Source organism: Onychostruthus taczanowskii, unplaced genomic scaffold (assembly GCF_017590055.1).
Source record: "Onychostruthus taczanowskii isolate IOZ18803 unplaced genomic scaffold, ASM1759005v1 scaffold50, whole genome shotgun sequence".
In the NCBI taxonomy this organism is placed as follows: domain Eukaryota; kingdom Metazoa; phylum Chordata; class Aves; order Passeriformes; family Passeridae; genus Onychostruthus; species Onychostruthus taczanowskii.
This window is the reverse complement of record NW_024502569.1, coordinates 662,412-688,726: the sequence shown is the minus strand read 5'-3', so window position 1 is coordinate 688,726 and position 26,315 is coordinate 662,412. Positions and strand designations below refer to the sequence as shown.

Genomic DNA, 26,315 nt, shown 5'->3' with positions numbered 1-26,315 from the left:
AATTTAAAAAATGTGTCTGTTTTTTTTTTTTTTTTTTTTTTTTTTTTTTTTTTTTTTTTTTTTTTTTTTTTTTTTTTTTTTTGTATGTGTACTGAAGTTTGGAGACTTTTACAGAAATAGAACTTGGAAAATACACTCAAAAGTAAAAATTGTAATGATATCAGAGAGTAAATGAATGTACATCATGTTTAAAAAAAAATATCTGAATTTCAAGCAATATCTGCTCTGTGTTGTTCATCTCCTGTCCTCTGCATAAAGAGTTTCACAACAGGATTCAGTCTGAATCTTCTTTCAAGGACATGGTACTGATGCTTTCTTTATGCATTGACACTTTTCAAGCAATGACAGAATAGATTAGGAGGAGAAGTTAAGGAATGTGGCAATTTCCATTATCCTAATAATTTAGTACATTTTTTATGAATAGAATTTAATAGCATTTGCATAGTAAAAATTATTAAAAACAAAGCCATACTGGAAATATAAAATAATAATTGAACTGAATGTCTAAAGTCATAATGTTTAGTGATTATATGTGAAGACAATTTTTAAAATTTATTTATTAATAGAGTTAAAAAAAATTCTGTTCTATTTTTAGTACAAAGAAGTGGTGTCATCATTCCTGAACACTGTCAGTGTTAGCCTCTGGGTCTTCTACACCCCGCCTTGTTGAGTCATCCCCACTGCCTACCAAGCAGCAGCCTCAGGGGAAGAGAGATCCATGCATTCTTGTATAGAAATTGTTGTCTCGTACATGATTTTGTCAAACGCTTCTGTTATTTCAGCACCTAATTGCTACATCATTTCTGAGGCACAGAAAAGGCTTTGAGCTCTTGCTCTAAGGCCCAGAAGATTCATGATACACCAAAACCACATGAGATGTAGTCTAGTCATTCGGGCACTTAGCTGCTAATAACCACATGACTAAGCTGTGATTCCACTTGGCTGTAGCATAAATCTTCCAACTACTGTCTGTTTTTTAGCGTCTTGCATTTTGGGGTTGAGAAAGATTCCTTTGGAATCCAAAAGAATATAAACAAAATTGCTCCACGTCTAATCCAGTTCTTAAAGTACATGCGATGACATGAATGGCCATTGCAAATGCAACTGTAATGCTGGCATTGAAAAATGTTTTCAATCTATTGTTTGCATCTTCTAAAAACAAAATGGAAAAAAAGAAAAAGGTGCCTCTTCACATATATATATCATCTCTCAGGCTCATTAATCTGTTTGTTAAATTATGCCTAAAAGTGAAATAAAATTGTGGCAGTAATGATTATTCCCTTATTTATGGATTAATGGAGAGTTGAGAGTCTTTAATAAATCTTGTAGTAGCTAATTTGCAGTGAAACAGTGCATGAAGCATGAATCCTAGTTTCTTTCCAGGTTTCGCATCATTATGTTTTTCACTAGTTTTGGGGAGATAGTTAAGCAAGTTTAAAAATTTTTATCATTAATAATTACTTCAGAAAAAGTGATGAGATTTTTCACCTATGGAGATATAAGAAGTGATTTTTTTGCTTCCATATAGGTACCTTCTTAGTGGCGTTTTAGGCAATTTAAGATATCTCACATAAAATCCAGTTAGCAATTTTGGATGTCCTGCAGAATCTGAGACCTTTGCACTGAGCAGGAAGATCTGGCAAAATACTTGCAAGAATCTTTTGGGCTTTTTCAGACACAGGAAGACCCTCCATTACCTTTTAAAAATTTAATTAGTATGCTTTCTTCGACCTGTCTTAGGAAGCCTTTATTCCTTTCTCCTTTTTCTTTTTAACTTCTTTTCTGACTGCAAAGTCATAGCAGCTGTGGTGCAGAAAAGCATCTCAAAAGAAAATGCTGATAGTGTTTTGTATAGTGTACAGCAAAAACCTCTGATAAAAAAAAGATGCTGTACTTTGGATACTATCTCTAACCCAGACTTTTGTTTCTTAAAATGTCTCAAGGTGCCTGTGTTTAGGTAATTGAATTATTTCTTAGTTTCTCAGAGTGATTTTCTACTCTACACAGATGATTTAACTGTTTCCAAAAGTTATATAATTATGTTCAGTTACTAGATTTGAAATACAACAAAATGAATGGCACTGAAGAAAGGATCTGTTACAATAGTTTTCTAGCTCATAAGCTAGAGGCTTGGGTGCTGATACTCTGTCTTCCCTAACCAGGAGTTACCTGCTCAGCCACGGGTGAAGAGGATGTTCATTATTTGGATGTTTTAGAAACTTGCCTTTTATAAAACCTGTCATGAGTATTAGATTGTTGCTGTTGGGATTTTTTTTAAGATGCATGACTTGGTCATATCTGTAAATTTGTATAATCAGTGAGCACTTTGTGATTAGTGACTAGATTTCACAGCTGTTCTTTGAGAAAATTTCCTTATCTATGGAAAGCCATCTTTTTTTAATCCATATTAGGGAAAAAGAATTGTGAATTTCTGCCTGACTTTTTGCTCTTGGAAAAAAAAATAATGTAAATTAATTTATTAAAGGAATAGTTCTGTAACTGTAACCATCTACCCACTGACAACATATAGTCTTAGTCTAGGAACTCTCTCTGTTATCCAGCTAATGTACTTTGGTTTGGTTTTTTTTTTTTCATTATGATGCAGAGGGAAATTTTTATTGCTTTTAAAGAAATTTTTAAGGAATTATCACAAAAGAAAATAATCTTTACTTGTTAGAGATCAATTATTTTTCATCTCAAGTATCAGAATTCTTGATGTGATAGAAGCAGTGGTGGCATGACAGAAGCTATTTGTGATGCATTGTGAAACTTCTCTTTAACTTAGTGGTATATGAAGTAAAATCCTGTTAAATTTAATATCAGGTACGTGTTTTAGATTGCTTTGAAATTTCGTCTTGGAAATCCATGGTAACAGTAAATCAATTTTAAAAAAATTAGTTTGGTATCATAGACTGGTTTTGTTTTCACTTATAATCAGAAAGAAGCAAAAATTGAACTCTATGAGGGTGGATTTTACACAGATTATTGGCTGTCCTTTATAATAAAATGTGCAAGGTGTAGCAGTGAAGCAACATGAAGAAGGTATTTTGTTGCACTGGTGTTCATTGGGCAGCTGCATGAACTGCAGAAACGAGATGTGTTTTCTTATTCTCTAGACAAAGAATCTAAAGCTTGGTTAAGGGTGAAAAAGAAGAGAGTACCACCTAAAATTTATTTGAAAATCTGAATGAATTACAGTTTTTTTAAATTGTCAGATCATTCTATTGATGGGGTGAGTGTTGGGGGGAATTGAGAAGTTCTGCCTAAATTCTATCTCCTTAGGAAGTCACCAGGGTCAGCTTCAAAAATGTGGTTTAAAATCCTTGGGTTTTGATCATATTATGTTTTATCTTCTTAGGAATGGCAAAATTCTATTCAGAAGAATGCAGGACTTGCATTTATTGAGCTCATCAATGAAGGAAGGTAATGAATTTTAAAGCTTTTGAACAAGTAGTCATTTTGCATTTATTCCATTGGGTGATAATGCTTCCTCACCATCTGTTCCAAAAAGATTGTGAAAAGGCCATGTTAATTAAGAGATTTATTGTATAGATTCTTTGTATAGATATAGTAAATATTTAATTTATAAGTGTGTAAATTTTGAAAATTTTGTTTATTGACATAAGGAAATAGAATTCCCTTGAACCATATATAAGTTTAGGCTTATTTGAGAATTGAACCACCATTCTCCAGAGCAGCAAGGTTGTTTTACCCAGACAGTCCAGGGAGCCCAATCTGTAAAACCATCTGCTGCTCCATCTGTTTTCGGAGCACAGCATTCATTTTACAGACATACTTCTCTGTACTATAATTTCATTATTATTTTATCTAGAATTTCCAGCCAATTTGAGTCCTGACGTGACATTATATTTATATGAGCTTCCTTGATTTTGAAATTTTTTATGAAATTTTTTACCAATCTTCAAGTAATTTTAATTCTATGTGTTCTACTCTGTGTATTGTTTCTCATTACTTCCAGCCAGCAAGCTGGGAAGCAAGGGGAGAATTTTTGGCCCTTCTGGTAGGAGAGTACCCAAGACAAACAAAACAACTCAGGCAATATGTCTGATTTGTATTGGTCGATACATTAAATCCATTTGAATCTACACATTTTGTTATGTGCAGCTAAAAAAAAAAAAAATTGCAATACACCTGTTGAAGAGATCTTGTCATTTTATGTGTGATTTCTTTTTTCACCAATGATATCTGATTATTAAAGTGAAGTACCAAGGATATTTGTAGGATATTTTTTGTCTAGCTGATATTTTGGTGGTTAAATCATGCATTTATTTGAAATGAAATTTAGAAAATGTCACAGTATAGAAATATAGGAGTATAAGTATCAAAAAAAAAAAAAAAAAGAAAAAACAAGAAAGTGTTATTACCCAGTATTTGGCTGGTACAAATTCTCCTTGATTTCCTGTGCACACTGAAGTTATAGTGCTATATAGCTGTAGGAAACATAAGTCCCTCCAATGGAAATTCTTCTTGCTATGAAGGGCAAATATGAGTTTTTATACCATAACAGGGTTCACCTGAGTGGGTCATGTACTGCACATTGTACAAGAAATTGTACCTGGCAATAGACTAAATAATTATAGTAAGCTTATGTTCTTGGATAGAATATGCAATACTATTTGGATCTTTTTTTATTTTCTCAGCCAGGATAGTGAGATCAGACATTATTGCATGCTCACTATTGATAAAATGTCCATTCTGAGCAAATTCTATATCTGCATATCTTTAGCAGTCAGGTTTTAAGATAGCAGTGGACCTTCTCATCCCGTCTAACAGTGACTTTTCAAAAATAAGTAGCATTTAAGAACCACTCCTTAAATCCAGTCATAGTCATAGGAATATCTAATCAAACTGCCCTTGGGCACACGTTCCTCCCTATTCTTTTCTCAGAAAGGTGTTATAGAATAAGTATGTGTGTGTTACTGAAGTGGTTTTTTTTGCAATCAGCCTGTTTGTTTTTAATGTACCCTTTTGGGGAAAAAGATAACAATCCTTTAACTGAAAATTGTTATAAATATTTATTCTGCTTAATAGCTAAACTTGTGAATGCAATTCATCAATCATAGCTAGAGAATGCAATTGTGCAGTTGTCAACAATTAACAGGACATAAACAGTTGATGAATGTGCAGCTGAATTAAAGTGCTCCCTAGGATAACCTGAAATTATAAACTGGATCATTTAAAGGAATCTAACAAAGGATCTTTATAATTAAAACAAAGCAGGGTTAATGGGATGTAAAATTGCATATAATCGCTGTGCAATAATGATTGAATTTTAAATTATAAAAAGCAAAATGAAGACTAAGAATATTTTGAAGGACTTTCTGGGTAAGATTTTGAGAGACCTGGGAAATAAATCAAAAGTTTTTTGAAAGATTCTTCTTTTGAATGTGGATGAAAATATTTAGATGTAATGCAGAAGTCCTCAGTTTTAATATCTTCAGCTAGACACCTATATTTTAATATATGTATGCTATAAGGTGATTTTCTGAGTACCTAACTCTTGTTATTTCTTCTTGAAATAATTTTAAGTGCCTTTAGGAATTTTGAATGTATTAGAAATATTCTTAAACAAAATATTTCAGTATAGGTGTAGTTTAAACAATTACAACTATATTCCTGTTACTTTAACAAGCTGCATTTTCATTTTAAATAGGTAAATTTACTCTGTTTCTGGTGGGTTTTAGTATAGATAAGGGTTTTTTAGGAAGATCAGAATAACACGTAGTTTTGGAATTCAATACAGAAACACTGATACAGCTTTCTAAAAATAGGACTGTTGTAACAGCTTTTAGTGTAACAAGAGATCTGACTACAGATTTAAATTAATTCTTTCAAGGTATGTAATACACCTGGAAGATTTAGTGACATCCTGGTTATGATCTTGAACTTTATGCTTCTATATAATCAGTCTCCTGCTATGAATGTGTGATGTTGAGGTTATCACACATGTCAAGAGCTTCACTGACAGCAGCTTAATTAGGATTTCAGATTTACAGTGGGGTGTACACATAAGCAGGCTTCATAATTTTAGAGCTGGATGCATCTGTAATGTTGGCTGTGAAAAGAGACATGAAAAGACTTCTTTAGGAATGATATGTGAGGGAGACAATGGCCCACATTTAGTGGAGTAGTGATGGATGAGGTCAAAAGAAAATGGCTGCTCATTGACAAAAACAAGAGATAAAAGCCCCCACCTCAAGTAAATATGTATACAAATGCATATGTCTTGGGCAACTAGGAGTAGACATTACTCCACATGCAATCACAAAACTATGACATCATTGGAAAGAATGAATAAGCTTTGGTGGGACAGCCTGCACTGCATGACAGAAGTGCTGCAATAGACAATTTCCTAGGAAAAGGTAGCTACAGAAAGCAAGGAGGGAGTGTTACCTTGTCTGTGAAGAAGCAGTTCCGATTTTTGAAGTTCTTCAGTGGGATGGAAGATAGTCTGGTTGATAGTGTATGTGACAGGGTGAGAGGAGAGTCACAGTGGTTACAGACCACTCATTCAGAGTGGGAGAAAGGAAGAAGCATTCTGTAGACAGCTTGAAGTACCTGGATCACAAACCCTAGTTGCCCATGAGGGCCTTTAACCTTCCTGACAACCTCTGGACATGCAACAAGGTGAGATGCATGTAGGGAGGACAATTACTGAAGACTGCTGGGGATGACTTCTTGATACAGGATGAGACAGCTAAGACTGACACACAGCAAGATATGCTATTTACCAGTAGGCAAGAATTATTTTTGAATGGGATTAATTAATGGCACCTTTGTCTGTACTTGCCATGAAACAGTGGTGTTCAAGGCCCTGAGGGAAGTGAGGATTGAGAGTAGCAGAATGAGTGCAAATTTTAGTCTATTCAGGAAACAGGTCAGTCGGATCCTATGGGAAGCAAATGTGTTCCTTGAAGGTAGTTCTGAAAAGTATCAGACTTTTAAGTACAGCATTATTCAAGTACAGGAACAGGAAAAATGTATATGTAGCAAGAGAGTGGTTCAGCCAGGAAAAGAAATTATTATAGAGCTCTGATACGAAAAGAGAGTACACAGGAGGTGGAACTAGAAGCTGGCTAGAAAGGAGGAATTTAAAAGCGTGAGCACATAAGGAATATCGTCAGGAAGACTAGCAGTCAGCTGGAAATGAAACTTGGAAGAGATATCAAGGATAACAAGAGCTTCATTAGAAGGATGACCAAGGGAAATGTCTTGCTCATTGTTGTTGAATGGGGTGGATGATTTAGTCACCCATTTAGATAGGACTGAGATGCTCAATGCCTTATTTGCCTCCATCTTCACTAAATTTTATCAAGGCTCTGCCTTTAGTGAAAGAGTTCAAGGAGGACATCTGCCAACAGTAGGTAAGGTCTGAGTCAAGAATTCCTTAAGACGACTTTTGCCATACAAGCCCATGATACCTGATGGGGTACATCTGATGGTTGTGAAAGTTTTTGCGAGGCTGATCACTGATCCAAGAAGTCAAGGAAATTGGGGCAGTTTATAGGTGCCTGGAGAAAGGCATACGTTACACCTATCTTTAAAACAGTCCTCAAAATCTGGGAAAAAGCTTGTCATCTCTTCTTCTGGCCCTTGGAAGGCCATGTGAAGTCCCTTTGAAACACATTCTGGCTGCTTGAAAGAGAAGGTCATTGAGAACAAACAACATGGATTTACAAAAGGTGAACCATCCATGGCCAAACTGTTTGCTTTCTGTGATAAAAAAGATAAAACAGTCAGATTTGTGGTCACAGGAGTAACAATGAACATCATTTATTTTCACACTTGAAAGGTCCCACAATATTCATGCACCAGTTAGAAGTCGACATTCTGAAGTGATGGACAACTGAATAGATAAAAGACTGACTACTTAAACAGGAGCCAAAGTTTGTGGTTAATTGGTTGTACCTTATCTTAATGTTTTTGACAAGCAGTGTATCTCAGGGATCTATCCTGCCTAAGAGATGGATTTTATAGGTCATGATCTGTTCATCTTTCAGAGCTGAATTACTATCCTCACCATCTATTTCCTTCCCCCATTAGGATTTGTTAACACTCACCTCTTTAAAGAGATTATCTTGTTCCTTTCATTTAAATATTTTCCTTTACTTTTAACATAATTTTGTCGTTTTAAATAGAAGTGGTCTAATTCTAAATAAATTTAAGGCAACGTGAGCCTATATTTAATCGCAGATTTAAACTTTGCTCCTGTAATTCCATCTCTGTACCTAAGTGTGTTTTCTGCCTTTAGCCATGAAAATATATATTTTAGCATATCCACCTACATGGAGCTCTGAGCATACTTAAAATTCACAAGAAGCCAGCTTCTTTTAAACCTTGTTTTGTTGAACTACTTTGAGAAAAATAACAGGATGTTTAAATAATCTGGAAATCAGTGTTTCTATAGATTTTCATGAATTGCTGATTCAGTCCTGGAAAGAGGCTCATAAAGACTTTTTTTCTTTCCTTGTTACCTCAACTAGGATTGTGGGGTAACTACATAAAATTTTCTTTTGGACATCCTCTGTTGCCATTTGGCAATTCTGATATGTTTGGTTTGTGGTAAATTAGTTCACAGCCATTATTTACTGTCTGCAATACTTAAATGTTCAGGCATGTGTTAAAAGGCATATCTATAGTGCCATATTTGATTTATGATGCGCATCTGCAGCTGGGTCTCCTAATAGCTCTCAAAGAACTGATTTAGTAGTAGGGTCCAAAATGGATGCTGTTCCTTGTTTCCTTTTTGATCATGGTCTTGATTACAGGACAGAATGGGGACCTGTCCTGAATCATCCAAGAAGGTAAGATATTGGGTCCTCAGACTATATGGAGCTCAGGGCTACCACATGCAAAGGATTCTGGTCTGATGTGCAAAATCCAATATATGCAAATACAGACAGAAATTAACACTGGGGAAGCAGTATCTTAGAAACCATAAATAAAAGCAAAGGTGTTTGGCTATTCTGTCTTTGACAGGTATAACCAAATTCTGCCGCTTTATTGTCATCTTCACCAAGTGTAACTTTTGATTGGAGGAATCCTTTGTTAACTGTGGTTGTTTTACAGAAATTTATCTTAGATGTCATATCCCTTTAGTAGAGGAGCCCTGTCATAGATACTTCTGTAAAAGTGGGGCATTGAATGTCTGTATTTCTACTCCAGCTAAAGTGTGATCTTGTGTCCCTTGTTTAGATGTGCTTGTTCATAATCTTGTATTCTTTACTATAGCTGTCCTTGTCCTAGCTCCAGAGAAGTAGTTTGGGTTAGACAAAGTGTACATTGTTATGGTAAACATCAGTGTACTTGCGGGGTCAGTACACCTACAGTTCTTAGACCTTGAGGTTTTTAAGCACCCTTTCCCCTTCTAGCATTGCCTGATCAGATCATATCTGAAAGTGGAGGCTGATCCCAAGATAAAGGCCATCTCAATTGTAACTGCTGGCCATGCATGTTTACTGGATAGTCACTATTACAAAGAGACAGATTCCTCTTGATTTAGAAAATTGTTCTGCAAAGTAGCAAGTCTTTATGGGAGTGGAACAGATTCTTTGTAGTCATCTCTGAGTTTTAGTGAATCTGTTACAGCTTCTGAGACATTTCTGAAACAATTGTAGTTACCGTCCATGAAATTTGTCTTGTCAGTGTACTTACATTGTAGTTGAATAGCCAGTGTTTGCATGCTATAATTTCAAACTTTTCTCTTGGGTATACTTTATCATTACTGTCTTGCAAGAAATGATACCTCTGTGTTAGACATTACTTTGCAAAGTTTATAGGAATTTACTTTCAAAGATTCATAGCAGTCCTGCATCTTGTGGAACTTCAAACTTTTCAAGTTAGACTAGTTTATGAACTGTCCTATTGCAGATACCCAGTGCAATGATAGGTTTCATTTCTTATGAATGTCATTAAGAGTAAAAATTGTCAAAACAACTGTTTGATGAAAACATGGCACATTTCCAGGCTTTGTTTTTTGGTTTTGTTTTTTGTTTTAAATAGATCTACAGGCATATGATGAAAGTAAGTCAGAGAAACATCTGTTTCCCTGGACATGTGAGTTGGCAGAACTTCAGGAATGAATAGAGGAAGCAAGACCTTAGCTAAATTATAACAAATGTTCATTTGGTAATCTTTTTCGAAAATTGCTGTTTGGGAATGGTCTGAGTTTTTTAGTTTGTTTCAAATAAAGGAAGGACTGGGTAACATAATCTCAATTCTTTTGTCTAGCAGCATGGAAGCTATGAGCACTTGCTCTCTGTGTGAGATTATTACTAGGAGCAAATGACTGCAGGATAGCAAAGCCAGGTTAGGATAGTTAGTGAGACAAGAATTTTTATCCTTCAGTTATAATAGATGTACAAATAACCCCTCAATCCACAGTTAGATGTGTTGCAAGCATTTTATATTTTTTAGAGGTTTCTGATACAGTTTGTGTATAGTATTATCATCATATCTAGTTCCAAAATTCTAAGAAAATTCTCCCAGACACTGGGTATTTATTTGAATGACTTCACAGAATGTGGTACTCCACAATCCAGCTTTTTAAAATTCCATCATCTGTAAAACAGGGGCTTCTGATTGGTTGCAAATATTTTTCACAACTTCCTTTAAACTGTAAGCAATCAACTTTGCTGAGGACAGAATTCTGGAAACCTAGATACATGGATTTAAAATAACTTCTTACCTCCTCCCAAACAATATTTACAAATAATTCATATTTATGAGTAATCATGTCCTGAAACTTGCTCTCAGCCTAGTCTTGCCCATAACTCTGAAATTTTTTCCATTTTTAGGTTAAGGAGACCCCACCATTTATTCCTACAGATACTTAAGCCTTGTCATGCTTATTACGAAGTACCAGCTTATTTTAATTAGAGTTTTCATCCCATATCTTCAGCTGAAAAGTCCAGAGTTGTCTGAACAGAAAATTCATTTCTCTGCAGAAGGATTTGAGAAACAAGTGATTTCAGACTGCTTTGTTGGTGGACTTCCTACTGAAATTCTTTAGATTCAGTCTAAAACCATGTCAACCCTGTTTCCTAGTAAAGGGACTTTAACTGTGGTTTGTAAATGTGTAGATATTAGTATAAACCAAGCTTGTCTGGGTGAAGAGAAACCTTAAGTTAGGTCGTGTTTAGTCTCTACCTTATGCAGTAAGGATTGCCACACAAAGAGGAGTTAAGGTTTTTTGCTGGTCATCAGTTCTTGTTTGAGATCAGCTCATCTGGCAAGCACAGTTGTCTTCAATACTGGTAGGATTTTCAATGGTGCAACTGAAGAAACGGTCACACAGGATAAAGTCAAACATTTTTCAAGGTCAATTTTTTTACTTTTATTTACTCAAGGCTTTTTTTTTTTTTTTTTTTTTTTTTTTTTTTGGTAAATCATGAATTGCTGGAAGTGAGAATAAAAAGTACATCAAGCCTGTGGTGAAACTTCTCATAAAACTCCTTAAACTCCTTATCCTTTGGAAGTGCTATTTATGTAGAAATGTATAAGTGTGATCAGGAGGCCTGATTCATCGCTGTCTCAACATTAATGTAGCTACTAGGTCTCTTGAGGGTGGTGCTTGCTAGGACAGGATGAGGATTTACAAGCATGAATGAGAACTGTGGGTATAACTCAGTCACCGTGATAAGGAGATCTCACTGAAGAACACAGGGGTTTTTCTAAAACACAGTAAAAATTGGAAAGCTCTCAAATTTTGGATCACTCCTTTGTATAGCAATTATACATCCATTCTTGTGCCTCAAGGTGCTTCTCAGTGGGATTGGTCAATCCAGTACAGGGTGATGGTCAGGGGAAGATATAGATAATAGACTTTTCCCCAAAAAGAGAATGCTCGGTAAAAAAACTGTGGATGGGAAACCTGGTTGGGCAGATGACAGAAATATCAATCAGGATATACGGAGTGGGTTTCAACCTGTAATATAATGGTGTTCATAATCTTGAAAATATATGCCAGAAAATACGTCTTTTGGAAAATGCATGTTTTGAAAATATCTGAGGAGGTAAAAGATCAATCTGTCAGTGAAATTTTCTTGTGCAAAATCACAAAATAGGGAAAAACAATTATAGAATTGCATCAGAAAGGGTATTTCCATTGAAATAAGGCAGCATTAACATTACTTTGTAAATAGTGATTAGAATTTGTCTAGAATACTGCCGACAGTTTTGGATATGCACTTGCAGAAAAGGTAAAATCTAATTATGATATTAGTAAAACTCCTCTTAGCTACTGTTTGCCATGCAAGAAAAATCATTTATCTGGTTTACTTAGGAATAGGAATACATAGACTACCAGGAGATCATCAGAAGGAAGGACTGTATAAAACTAAGGGCAAGGTTTGTGCAAAATGAGACAGTTAAGGCTGCTGAAGAATACATTTAGATTGGAGAGGAAAAGGGTTTTAAGCTTCAGAGAACCTTCCAAAGCTGTGTGGGAGGCAAGTAACTCAATCACATTTTCATGTAATGAAAACACATTTCAAGAACTACATTTAATGAAAATACCTTTCATAAGCTAAAGGCAGTTTATGAAAGATTTTAAATTATGTAGTTGCCTGTTGCAATGAAGGAGTGAATTTGCTGTCCTAGAGATCCTTGTTCTTTTCTCTTACTCTTAGTGTAGGAAGGGAGATTTTAATTTTTTTTTTAATGTACTGGAATTCTTTGTTACTACTGACGGTAAGATTTCTCCTGATTTGGGATTCTTTCTGAGTAATTTTGGTTTTATTTCCTTTGAGAACCAAAAAGAAGTTGTAGGCACATTTTCTCAAGCCAAAAAGTTGGAGCTTTTATTTTTTTTTTTTTTTTTTGGTAATCTTATGCCATGAATGTGATTTAATTATTCAGAATATAGATAAATTTGGTTAGTATTCAAAGGATGACAACATTATCATGCTTGTTCATCAGGTATAAACCAGTTAATACCACTGAGTAGTGCCGTGTCTATATGGATCTGAGATTCAGATTTAGCTGGCTCTGCTATAATCCAGTAAAGAGTTTTACCAACTTTTACTTAGTAGGAAAGCAGTTTGAGAATACATAGTAGCTTTTAGTTAAAACTAAAAACCAATACCAGGAATTATTTTTTAACAGAGTTTTTAAAGTTCAAAAAGTAAGTTTCCTTTAACAAGTAGAGCAAGCACAGAAGCATGTACCTTTGCAAAAACCTTTGTAAGACATTGCTTCTGCAACCTTGTAGTTGCTGCCTCTCAGTGATGACATATTTAACTGCTTTAATTTATTACGCTTCTGTTTTCAGCCCTTCATTCTTGCACTTGCAAATCAAAACATCCAGGTCAAGGCTTCTTTTGTAGCCACACAAGATATTTAAATGATTGCTTGGATTTTCACCCTTCCTTTTTTCAAAGTCTTTCTGTCAAGTGATTTTAGGACTAGCATTAATGGTCTTCTAGATGGAAAAACATAGTTTACCTAGTCTTTGAAGTTCTACCTTAGTTGCATACAAGCACTTAAGGTAAGTGAATGACAGTATGTCCCTTATTACCACACATCCATACGATATTATTTAATTGATGATACACTTCTAAGAGGCCGATTATCACTTTTGTGATAATCCTAATTTGTTAATGATCATGCAAACAGTTTTTCATCTTTTCCTTGAAGAAGTCACAATCAGTGATAGATATGTGAGAGTGCATGGAGTAACTGGCAAGACACAATTGAAATAATACTGAGATATCCCAGGCTGCACAGGATTGTGTCCAGACAGCTTTTGAATTTCTCCAGGACAGGAGACTGACTACACAACCTCTCTGGGCACTCTGTTACAGTGCTCTGTCACCCACAAAGTAAAGACATTTTTCTTCATATTCAGCTGGAGCTTCCTGTTTCTGCTTTGTGGCCCCTGCCCCTTGTCTTGTTGCTGGGCACAAGGAAGGATATGTTCCCATCTTCCTGACATCCACTGATGTTGATTCCTAATCCATGTGTAAGGACAGTCCTACACTTACATCTTAACAATAAAAATATGAACACTTAACAGTAATAAAATAATGAAACATATCTTCCAGTAGGGTAGATTAAAAAATAAGGCTAAATTTTGAAAACAGCAGGGTAGGCAACTTTGATCTTTTGGCTTATAATTAACAAAAACGTTTTTGCTTTAAAAATAGCAAAGGGTTAGATATAATAAAAACAGTTATTAAAGACATGAATATCCACTGTGAAACCTTGATCCAAGTTTTTTTATCTTCATCTCTAAAACAGAGGCCCCAACATTTATGGTTTTCCTTGCCATGTTCACATATTAAATATTAGCTCAGGGTTAGTGATTTCCTTTCTTCACAGATAGTAGAACAATGAAGGCAAAAAAAGTGTTCAGGTCTTTCTATCTTACAGTTGTAATGTCTAGTAATCATGACTTTCATTTCTCATAATAATGAATTTTACTTCTAACACCAAACACCAAATTAGGGTTGAGTTTGCTAGATATTTCACAGCCTTAATATAAGAAACTCTGAAATTCTTTCCCTGATGCTGCAAGAAGGAAAATCCCAGACCATGTTCAACTTCCACAGAAAAAGAAATGGTTTTTCCCGATCCTAAACAGACCTGTCAGATCATTGCATCCTGAAAAATATTTACTGTCAGCTGATAAGAAGAGCAGAGTAATTTTTAATATAATGGCCAATCCTAGATATGGGCTATAGGGGAAAGAAAGTAGTTGGTTCCATTCTTGCTGTACAACGTGAGCATTTTTAACACAGTGTTTATGCAATTTTGTTCTGCATCTCGTGGTATTTTGTGGTCTTTAGAAAAGTCTTAAGTTAATGTGGCTGCTTGATATCCTCAGTCTCAATCCACTCTTAAATCTATTTTTCCTCCTTTTTGAGTAAGATTTGTCTGTTTCTGAAACCTTGAAAACATGCAAAAAGTGTACTTTTCACGGTAGTGTTTGAAGAAATATGTAAGAGATATTGATGTTACTTTTCAATTTTAATAGAATTTTAACTCTTCAGTAATTATTTTTTTAAGACTGAAATTGGAATACCTCTATTTAATGTTTTTAATGGTACAAATAAGACTTTAAACAATTTTCTAGATTTTTTTTTTAATGTAAGTGCAGTATTCATATTGATATTGCTGTTAAAAACATATTGCAAATATATTCTATCATAAGGAACTTTTGCCTTCAATAATAAATGGAAAACTTTTTTTCCATTTAATGTGTTTTCTTTGTGCTTTCACAATTCAGAAAAATTTAGATAATTTTTTTTTTATTTCAACTAATTGCAAAGTTTGGTTACAGAAGTTTAATTGATTTTTTTCCATTGTAAGTAAATCTGCTGAAATAGTTTATTTGAAGTATGTAAAATAAAAAGGCTGATTCTGATTTTTTTCATTTCAGATTATTGTGTCATGCAATGAAAGACCATATAGTACGTGTTGCAAATGAAGCAGAATTTATTTTAAACCGACAAAGAGCTGAAGATGTCCACAAGCACGCTGAGTTTGAGGTAAGCCTGAGAGCTGGTGCATTTCTGGTTCTCTGTTTTCACTCAGTTGTCGCCTAGACTGTAACTCCCTGCAATAAAGATTTTATTTTTTTCTTCCAAGGAAGAAATTTACATTGAAAGCATTTCAAAACTGGTTTTTAAAACCTTTGGTAAATGTCAAGCACAAGGAATGGGTTTAATTTCTCATCTTATCACTGAAATTCATACAAGCATTTACAGCTTGAAGAAATGCCTTAATCAGAATGTCTAATCTGATATGGTAGACCCTTTGGTTCACAAAGAACTTTTCTGATTTATTGAAAATAGTAATGCAAATCACCTTATTAATTATTTTTGTTTATTATTTACAACAGTATGTATTAGTTCAGTAAAAAGCAAAGCAATTATAGACTTAAGATATGTCATAAAAAAATAAGAAATAGAAATGTTTTGTTGAACAGATTTAATATTTAAGGTCATTTTCTTCAAACATTTTGAATTTTGGAGCACTTTAGAACACTTGCTTTTTATGTAGTGAATATGATACTGCATATCTTTTTTGGTAGTTAGGAATCATTATCAACAGTAAGATTGAGTATTGGAAGATGTAACAGCGCAGCTGACTCCCATTACTCTTAAATGTCTATAATTCCTATTCTGAAAAGGAGTCAACATTTGGTTGCTTTTTCATCAATGAATAGTACAGTATAAAATTCCAATAATGTTGCTTGAAGGTGATCCAAATGTTAAATTCCCCTGTTCTTAAAATGTCTTCAGTTTAATAAGTTTCCAATTGTTTATACGGCCTTTTGTTCCTAGTTAAAAAAAAAAAAAAAAATGCAAAAGTAATGGAGTAAATTATTTCATTTTTGACATAATTTTATCAAATATGATTTTGCATTTGTATGGTATTTCATACATTTCATCACTGGTTTTTACAGTTTCCAAACCTGCCTTGTGTTTGCATACTTTTGTGTAGATGTAGGTATATATGTGCAGTCCTATATTTTCACATTGTTTACTACTCAAATGACCTAGCATTAGGACTGAGATTGACAGACTTAGTATTGATGATAATAAATAGCTATATCAATTTATTAATCTGTCAGAAAATGTCAACAAGCACCTGGTGTCTAGAAATAGGATGCAGGAATCTCAGTTTTGATGAGGTTTTTATCTCCTTGAAACAGGTCTCTTAAACGTGCACTTTGATGTACTAGTTTTTGTGCTCCTTGACCTAGCTGAGAACTGTGAGACACAGAGATATCTGTTGTCATTTTGAATACACAGAACCTTTACTTCATTTTGTCAGAGCAGACAGCAGACACTTGTCATATGGGATTGCAACAACTTTATTACCAAGCTTATACTGGATATTTTGAACATAGATAAAATTGCGTTTACAATTAAGTGTATGTCGGAGTGAAGTTTCATATTGCCTCAACAATAAATAACATTTGATATCTATCAGAGCATCATGCAGTAACCTAAGATGACAATGGAAGATTGAGTTATCTGCTCTTTGAAGAATACATTGAGGTATAAGATCTGTCAGAACTCCAGACAGAATGAGAATATTCAATTAACTTCCAGCTTCTGTTAGCAAATAGGATTTGGAATATTAACTAAATTCCCTAAAGGAGTAGCCTCAAGTCTGTCTTATTGTCTGCTAAAGAAACCAACATGTTTTTCATATATGAAAATTCTCATTATACTTGTTGTAGGAAAAGACTGAGGTATGCATTTTAGGTGAGTAAGTTTAAATCTGCAAATCATAAAAGAAAATAGTAAAATGTAGACTGTTTTAATGTGAAATTCACAAGTATTTAAATAAGGTGATGGTTATAGTCTGAAAGAATGCTTTATATATTGTCTTTAATAATGGTGGGGTTATAACTGAATATTTTATTATTCATCCTACTTGAAAGCAGTAGGGACAAAGAGATTTCTGGTAGTTTTCTGCTACGTGATTGTATATCTGTCATTTTGTTTTAATAAACTGTATAGGTATACCTTCTGGGGTATAGTACATGCTAATCAGTGCTCTCATCTAGAGAAGTGCATGACTATTTTATTTCTGCCCTTTAAACTTTAATTGAATCATTATGGGTGAAATTATTTGTTCCGAGCTGCACCAAGTTACTGTGTCTCCTGCACAGACAATGGACCAGCATCTAAATTTTATTTTGTGGCTCCAGTTGTTGTCTCAGCCAGGAAAATTCCTCCCAGAATGGGTACTTCACAGTTAACTTTCATTTTGTTAACCTTTGTAATTGTTCAGGAAGAAAAATGAAAATTTAATTTTACTGTCCAATGAGCTGGTGAAATATTAACCTCATTACTAAGGCAGATCATTGTACTAATTGGTGCCTCCCTGTACAAGAAGATAAATTGGAAAATGAATTAACCCTTTATGAATTAGTGTAACCATTGTTATTTCCCAGATAGATTACTTGAAATGATGTCTGTAAACACAATAGAAAGACCACTGGTAGAATCATACTGAATGCTAATGTGATCTGTACTAAAAAGCTAGTGTGCAGTAATATTAAGAATAAAATATAAAGTATGAGATTAACTTAATTTTAATTGCTCTTTTGAATACTAGAAAATTGGTTTCTATTCAGCACTATTACCGCCTTGAGTATTGGCTAAATGTCCTGAAATGGTGCACAAAAAGTCTAAGTACAAAAAATGTGTCATAAAAGGTATTTTTAAAATTAGTTGTTCTGAGAGTATTATAGCCTTTGTAATTTATATCTAGAAAATTATACTTTTAGTGGATTTATTTTGATTACTCTAGCTGCATTTCCTTTCTTTAGACATTTTGAAAGAATTTTTACAAGGAGGATAAATTGACTTTGAACTTAGTGATTTTGAGTAAAGAAATGGAAAAATCTTGTCCTTATACATAAAGAAATGATTTGTCAAACCAAAAATACACTATAGAATACTAGCAGTTTAGAAACAAATTCACATGAAGGTCATTTATTTCAGAGGTAGTTTTCTCTCAAAGAACACATGATGGAAATATTAGATTTTTTTCAGTTTAAAAGATTAGTGATTTTTTTTATCCATTAGGGTTCTTAGAATTGGTAGTATGTTGTCAAAATTTTGCATGTTGTAGTATGAGATAGAAAACATACTTTTTTTTTTTTTAATTTATCATCTGCAACAATAAAAAAAATCAATTTTTTTAAAATTTTATGTGTTAATATAATTTAAAAATCAAAACCAGTACATAATTTTTTCTTGTATATTATCCTATGTATGTTAGAGGTGTATTTTATACCTGAGAACACATGAAACATTTACAAAAGAAAGGCTAACTTTTAAGGCATCTCCATGGTTACATATATACACACACCCCCATGTATGGCTTAATGTTTTTAATTCAAATTCTGTCTTTGCCCTTGGTATTTCAGTTTTCATATGTTCAAACAGAGTGCTTGTTCATGGATAATACAGAGTAATAGGACATTTCAATTGAATGGTGTCATGACTAAGAAATATTACTACATAAAAATTCAGTGTCCTCACCTAGACTCTCCTAAACCAGACACTGTTTGATAGTTTCCCCACCCCTTCCACGGTGATGTTGAGATCTGGAGGCACAGGAGGTGAAAATCACAAGTTGAGATAAGAACAACTTACTGGAAACAGCAATGAGATAAGAAAGAGAACAGTAACAGCAACAACATTAATTACAAAATATATAAGACAAATAAATGGTTTACACAGTAAGTAAAACAATACTGGACCTTCTAGCCTGTCGCACTTTATCCCAGACCAGAGAGAGAGTCTTCCTTACTCCTGCCCCTGGCAAGTGACATGAGATGGTATGAAATACCCTAGGGTTTGGACATGCTTGCCTCCCTGCTACTGTAAAAAATTAACCCTGTCCTGGATGAAACTAGAACAAATGGCATGACCTATACCTCTAAAAAACACTTTAATGAGTTCTTTTCATAATCAGAGAGTTAAATAAATAATAATTTTAGGGCAAGTAGCCTGTCTTTAACGAAGTGGATGTTCTTTCATTCCCAGTCGCAGTGCGCTCAGTACGCTGCTGATCGGAGAGAGGAGGAGAAGATGTGTGATCACCTCATCAGTGCTGCTAAGCATCGAGACCACGTCACGGCCAACCAGCTGAAACAGAAGATACTCAACATACTAACAAATAAACATGGTGCCTGGGGAGCTGTTTCTCACAGGTAAGCTGCAAACCTAGAAAGTATGAGGCTTTAAACGTTACTTGCAAAGTTTGAGAAGCAGGCATTGTATAACTGAAATGTGATTTTATTACGGATTTAAAGGTACTTAAATGTAGCATATGCAAAGCTGAACAAAGTGCAGCTCAATGAAGCGGGTATTGCTGCTAAAAGACTAATTTAAAAAATGTCTAAAATATATAATTTCTTCTGTATGTAACTGATACAGTATTTCAGGTTTTATTCAGAGCTGTGTTGAGTGCTGGTTTTAAAAGTTCATTCTATTCAAGATAGCAGTGAAATTAAATGTTTTCTTATGTATTGCCAAAAAGAAGAGCCTTGCTCCTCAGAATCACAAAAATAGCCAGTGGCTAAAGTGCTGACCCTCATGTGGAAGACTTGAACTGAAATTGCTCCTTTCCTTCACTCAGAGCAAGGTCTTGAACCTGGGTCTGTCATGTGAGAGCCCTGTCTGTGAAAAGTAGAGTCTGCCAAGTCTCTCTCTTGTTTGTGAATTCTAGCCAGAAATACTTGATTATTTTTTCAGAGTGAAACAACTCAAACAGAAGAAATCAAGGAAGTTCTGCTCCCAGATAACCAAATTTTACAGCTTGGTTTTCTATTTAAATTCTTATTTGTCTGCTCTGAATCATGCAGTGAAGAACAGAAAGCTCCATTTTAGTTCTGATAAACTTTTTCAGGAAAAATATAGTTGAGATGGATAATACGAACACTTTTTTTTCTAGATAAATATTCTTTGACAAAACATATTTGAATTTATGTTGACTACATAGTTAGGGTTTAAGCCTATCAGAAAAGCTGCCAAGTAATAAATTTGATATGTCAGCAATAAAGCTTAATAAATAATACATATAGTGTTTATTCTTTTTGTAATTCCATCTAGTTGGTTCTTGCAGTTATACCATGTTTAAAACAAAAATGAAATTTTTCATGTTCATTATCCCTGTTTCTTCTGAAGAAATTACTCTCTCCTGGATGATGATAGAAATGTATTTATTTTTTAAGATGGTAGAAATTGTGGAAATTCAGTCTTACAGAAACTCTCTTGTCTAACACCAGAGACGTTCTGGGGGAAATTACAAAAATAACAAGTAGAAAACTGTCACATGGTTAATTCAAGACAGGCTTAGTCCATAAGGGATGCCCATGTTATCTCTAGTTGAGACTTAAAGCTGTGTGTCTGGAGACTTGAACATGCTGAAAATAAATGCAATTTTCACTCCTTTCAATGTCTTTGAATAATTAATAGCAATTTTTGAATAATGTTGTTGCTCAACTTTGTGAATGGCTGCAGACACTTTGCAGACTTAAATAGGTTCCTGGTGACTGCCTTTACTAGGAGATTATGTGTTCTTAGGGCCAAATGACTTTTATCTCCAGGATTATTTATAGCTTCCTAAATGGCAACAGTCCAATGCTGCAGGTTTTACTTCTCTTGAGTCCATGATAGTTTCTGATGGGCCATAAAGTAGCTTGACACCTGTGACAAACCTGTGAAATTTCTTACACAAAACAAAAGAAATTTTTATTTTATCCCTGTAATGCAACTTGTCCAGTGTTGTCTGCTTCTCAGTTACTGGCAGAGCTGCTTTCCATTTTCAGTGCTTGCAGTGCTAGGTGCAGTGTTTGGCTTGGTTGTGTTTTAGCCACAGGCAGCGGCTTAACCTGGAGAAGGGGAACATGGTGACAGTAGAAGGTCTCCAAGTGGGGTTCTCCATTTGTGGGAGCCAGTTGGGAAATGGCACTGCAGGTTTGTCTGTGTGTGCCATGGTAGCTTTGTGATCCAGGACACAAGTGCACTTTCTGTCGTGGGACTAGTGGGCTGTGTATGGGGAGGACTGGCTTGGCAGCAGGGAAAGGGAGATGCCCAGTGGAAGAGCCTCTGAGCCTTTTTAGGGACCAATGTCACTCAGTGGGCAAGTCTGAAAGGCTTTAAGGGCAGAAAATGGAGAGGGTTCTCATAAAACTCCTCAGCCACAGAGTGCAAAAACTGTTGTTGATTAGATACTCCAATACTTTTTACATTATGGAGGTCAAGATGGCTTCCAAAAGCATACACACCTCTCATTTTGGCTGGCACAAAGCACGACAGGACTTGTCTCTGTTTTTAGTTCCTGACAAGGTGTTAAGAGCATTAGAAGTCTCTTTATAAACTCATGCTTCTCTGTGCCTTGAGAGATACAGGCTGACAGGAATACGGAGTTACTTTAAAAATACACAAAAACCACATTATCACACTAGACCTCTGCACTTCTGTTGTGATTTTAAAATTTCCATTGGGAAAAGTGCTCCCAGTTCTGAAGACACACTGCTGGTCTCCTGTTCAACTTGAGAGCTGGAGACCCTTCATTGAAATGGTGAATATAGGGAGATCCTTCTCTGACCTGGGGGGGGGCAGGGTAAGAAACAGACCATCACTTCTGCACAATAAGTACTTGTGTAATAGCAATACCTTTTGACATCCAAAATGGATAAAATAGGAAAATATTTGTGCAGACATGAATGTGATTCTTCAAAGCTTCTGTTCTCTGTCTGCCAAGTGGTGGCTACCAATGCAGCATAAAATTCAAATACGTATAGAATCATAGGATCATTTCAATTGTAAAGAACCTCTAAGCTCAATGGATTCAACCATTAACCTAACACTGCCAAATCCACCAATAAATGGTGTCCCTAAATGCCATATCCACATGTCTTTTCAACAGCCCCAAGGATAGTGAATCAACCACCTCCTGGGCAATTTGTTTCAATGTTTCACAACCCTTTTTTGGTGATTAAATTTTTTCCAATATCCAATCTAAACCTCTCCTGGCCTAACTTGAGGCCATGTCCTCTTGTCCTGTCTTGCCCTGTGTATTTTTGTTTCTCTTCTCAAGATAAACAAACAATTTTCAAGTTCTTTAAGATAGATGCTCACGTTAAAAAATATTATAGTTTCATTTCATCAAATATGACCTAACTGCAGAGAAAATTTTTCCTTGTGTTTACAGTTCAACACAATGAGCTTCTAAGCCTCCCCAGGTTTTGTGTCTTTGTGTATTGTCTTTTCAGAAAGCAGCAACCAGCATTTACTATTTAATCTGTAGGTGCCACAAAGCTTACTCTTTGTTCATTAAGAAACAAAGAGACTGTTAAGAACCACAGAAGGTTAGTACTGAGAGGAATAGCAAGAGGTCTGATGTTTTGATGTATTCTACATTCTGTAGTACTTCTAAATTAAGAATTTTAAATTATATTAAATCATTATATCATTAAATCTTCCCAAAATGTCTGAAGAAACAAGAATGAAGTTGAAAGGTATGAGCCAACAAAACATCATATGAGACTTTGAATTCTAAATTATAGTTATATATAGATAACTTAACTAAAAATATCATAAATTAATAGGTGACTTGCATTTCATTTAGCTTCCTAATTAGCTATTAATTTATGAAAACAAAATTAATTATAGGCTAGTACTCCACAACCTGAATAAATGCCTATAAACACAATAATTTGTATAACAAATTCCTGTCTGTGTGTTAATCAATCAGTAGTTTGAATGGTCCAAGAATCTCTTTACTCTTTCATCTCCTTCTGACTAAAAATGGCAACAGTTTGAGACAAAAACTTTCATTTTTATTGCTTGTCAGTGTTAGCGTCTTTCCTCCTTCACAATTGTTTTGCCTTTATATCTTAAAGTAAAACCCAAAGTTCTTTTTCTCATTTTCTGTCAAGTGTGAGCTTCAAATCCTCTATAACAAATGGAAATTTACTGAATCATCTCATTTTCATCTACATATCTCAGACAAAGCATAATAGATTTCAAAATAAATCCCATTAGTTTGTTATAAATCCTGTTTATGCCCTTCAACAAAACTAATTCCATTTCCTGTATTTGGATAATTTTATACTTTTAGGTATCTTTGTAGTAGCTTACCCTAAACATACTTGGGGTTTTTTTTTCCTTTTTTAATTTCAACATTATATCAAAATTAAAATTCTGCAGGTTTTTCCCATTCAGATGAGAAATTGATGAGCTAGTTATTTCTTTGATGCATTGTCACTTGTTCAGAAGGAATCTGCAGCATCAGGAAGAATCAAACAGGGTGTTTCATAGCTTAGCATTCCAAGCTTCTTTAAGCCAGCACTTACCCTCAGCTTTTTTCAGGGTTATAGTTTTCATGTCACAACATATGCTTCCTTCTGCCTTCTCTGTCAGCTTCATATGGTGCTTCTCTCCCTCCCCATCTGTGTCTCTCCTCATACACATATTATTTTTTTTTTTAGAAAAGGTTTTGTATAACTTGTCTGTACACTCAGTTCAAATTTCTCATCAATGCCTGTGTTTGTGCCATATGAATGCCTGTTTTGGCCCATAAGCTGTTACTGTCTTACTTCAGCTTCTTGGTTTTATGAGATACCTCAACTTTTCAAAAACTTTTATTCATGAATACTGAATATAAATATTTCTACCTTACAGTTTGTATAGATTTAAAGCTATTTAGAGCAATAAAAGGAGTTCAGAATTCCAATTAGCCTTCAAAATCTAAATATGAAATACTTGTCATAGATATTTTCATATGATCAGTTTTGGTATTCACAGGAGGACTACTATAATGAGAAAAATGACATTTAAAAATGAGACTTGGTTCTCTTGCTTTTTGTGATTTAATGAAGGAGGTTCCACCTACATTAAAGCAGCTGTACCAAATAGCAAGTATACAAGGGCTTTTTCTGTTCAAATCCATCTTTGGTTAAACTAGACACCCATAACAAATTAATCATTCATGGTGGAAGGCAGAGCTGTCAAACTCATTCTGTGGTGAAGACCAAATTCGTCTGGGGAGACAGGCTGGAAATAAAAGTTTCTTGCCAGTCAGCTAGTTTTGTCTCTCTCTGCAGCGTGTGCTTCTGAAGAGATTGGGTTCTGCTGGGGGCCAGAGAGATGAGAACGGAAAGAGAACTCCCTTTCCTAAGCCTATGGGGGTTGGCAGTTTAATACGTTGATTCTGGAAAAACACTGTTTCTAAACCAAATGTTTCCACTTTACAGCAAGGGAGACCAGATCACAGGAATTTAGAACATTGTTTCCCTCACAACCATCCTTTGGCATTCTCTGACTCCATCTCTATACTATGCTGTCTTAGGAAATTCAGAGAGGCACAGAACCTATTCTAACCCCCACTGCAAATAAGATTAATCTGCTTTAGCTATTCATTCATTTGTGGCTCATTTTAACTGCTAGGCATAAATTACAAAGGGGTCTTTAGCAGTGGAAAAGATGTAGGACCAGATCCTGTCTGGATCTGGCAGAATATATTCTTCAAAACTGGTCTGATTGAGCTGCACGCTTTTTAGCTCGTTCTTCAGATATCCTGTTACAAGTTCCAAATATTTAGTTCTGAGATGACTTCATCACAACAAAACATTAAGAAAATCCTTTTCGACCTTCTGTTGTTCTAATTTACTGCAGTATTTGAGAAACCTTGAGAGCAGCAAATGTGTCAGCAACATATGTTCAGTCCAGTATTAGTTATCCATTTATTGCAGGATTTAAACATGAGTGAGACGATTTTGTTAATCTCATCACTCATTTGTAGTACTTCACATTTCAATCCGTTTTTTAACTTTCCTACTATGCTTTCAACTGTGTGGCTGCTCTGCCCATTGCGCACCCTCTTTCTTCCTCCCTTCCTGACTGCTTACCATTGTGGTGGAAGGCAGAGACTGCTTGAAGGAGCTTTTGCTAATGGAGCTCAGAATTTTGAAAAGCATGATGGAAAAAGGGGGATGGAAGAATTCTGTATACTTTTCTAATAATAGGTATAGGGTGATATTTACAGTATAGAGATTACCTGCTAAAAAAGGAGCATTGTATTACCAGAGATGTGCTGTACAAGCCACTGCACTAGTGTGTGTGGGATTTATTCAGTTCTGTATTTGTGCAAGGTTGCTCAATTATTTTGAACTGTGGCACTGTTCTATGGATTTGTTCCCACAGCTGGAAGAAACCTCGTAAGAAAATATTTTTTTTGGAAAGAGGTAGTGTTTTCAAATGTTGAGAAACAAGTGGTGCTCAAGAAAGACTTGTTCAACTCCACAGAGTGACTTGTTTTTCTCTTGGAAGCACGGTACATTTAATTTCATTATAAAGAAGGAAGTCTTCTTCACTTTCACCTTATGACTTCTGCTTTAAGAGGATTTTTTTCCTGCTTTTTTCTGCCTAAATTTGGGGCTTCCCTAAAAAAAAAAAAAAAAAAAAAAAAAAAGGAAAGCTTTGTAAATTTTCTTTTAAGACTTAGCGACAACAGATCTTTAGATGTCAATATTTTCTTTAACTGGAACAGTAATTGGAATACAGATCCAAATTTCATACAGTCAGTTTGCCATATATGTATTTATTGTGGTACATATACATATACGAGGAGGAAGACCACCATAAGCAGGCTGAGGGTGACTTCTCCTCCTTAAGTCTGGCCATGGATTTGGCATGTGCATGCACATGCAGCCATTCAGCTTCCAGGGAGCCAGTCACAAGAAAAGCCATAAAGGTTCAGACCTGTGATCCATCCAGCCCTGTACCTTCAGCTATAACTGAGCAATTAAGAAACAG

General features: G+C 34.9%; 1 protein-coding gene across 2 annotated transcripts in view; it reads left to right on the top strand.

Annotated features, from left to right (window-relative positions):
• Window positions 1-26,315, top strand: part of NBEA (neurobeachin) — a 451,755-nt gene that overhangs the window by 214,190 nt on the left and 211,250 nt on the right. For both annotated transcript variants that reach the window (XM_041416040.1, XM_041416039.1), the window contains exons 36-38: window positions 3,359-3,423; window positions 15,401-15,509; window positions 19,536-19,702. In XM_041416040.1, the coding sequence (XP_041271974.1) occupies window positions 3,359-3,423; window positions 15,401-15,509; window positions 19,536-19,702 (341 nt within the window). The remainder of the gene's footprint in view (window positions 1-3,358; window positions 3,424-15,400; window positions 15,510-19,535; window positions 19,703-26,315) is intronic.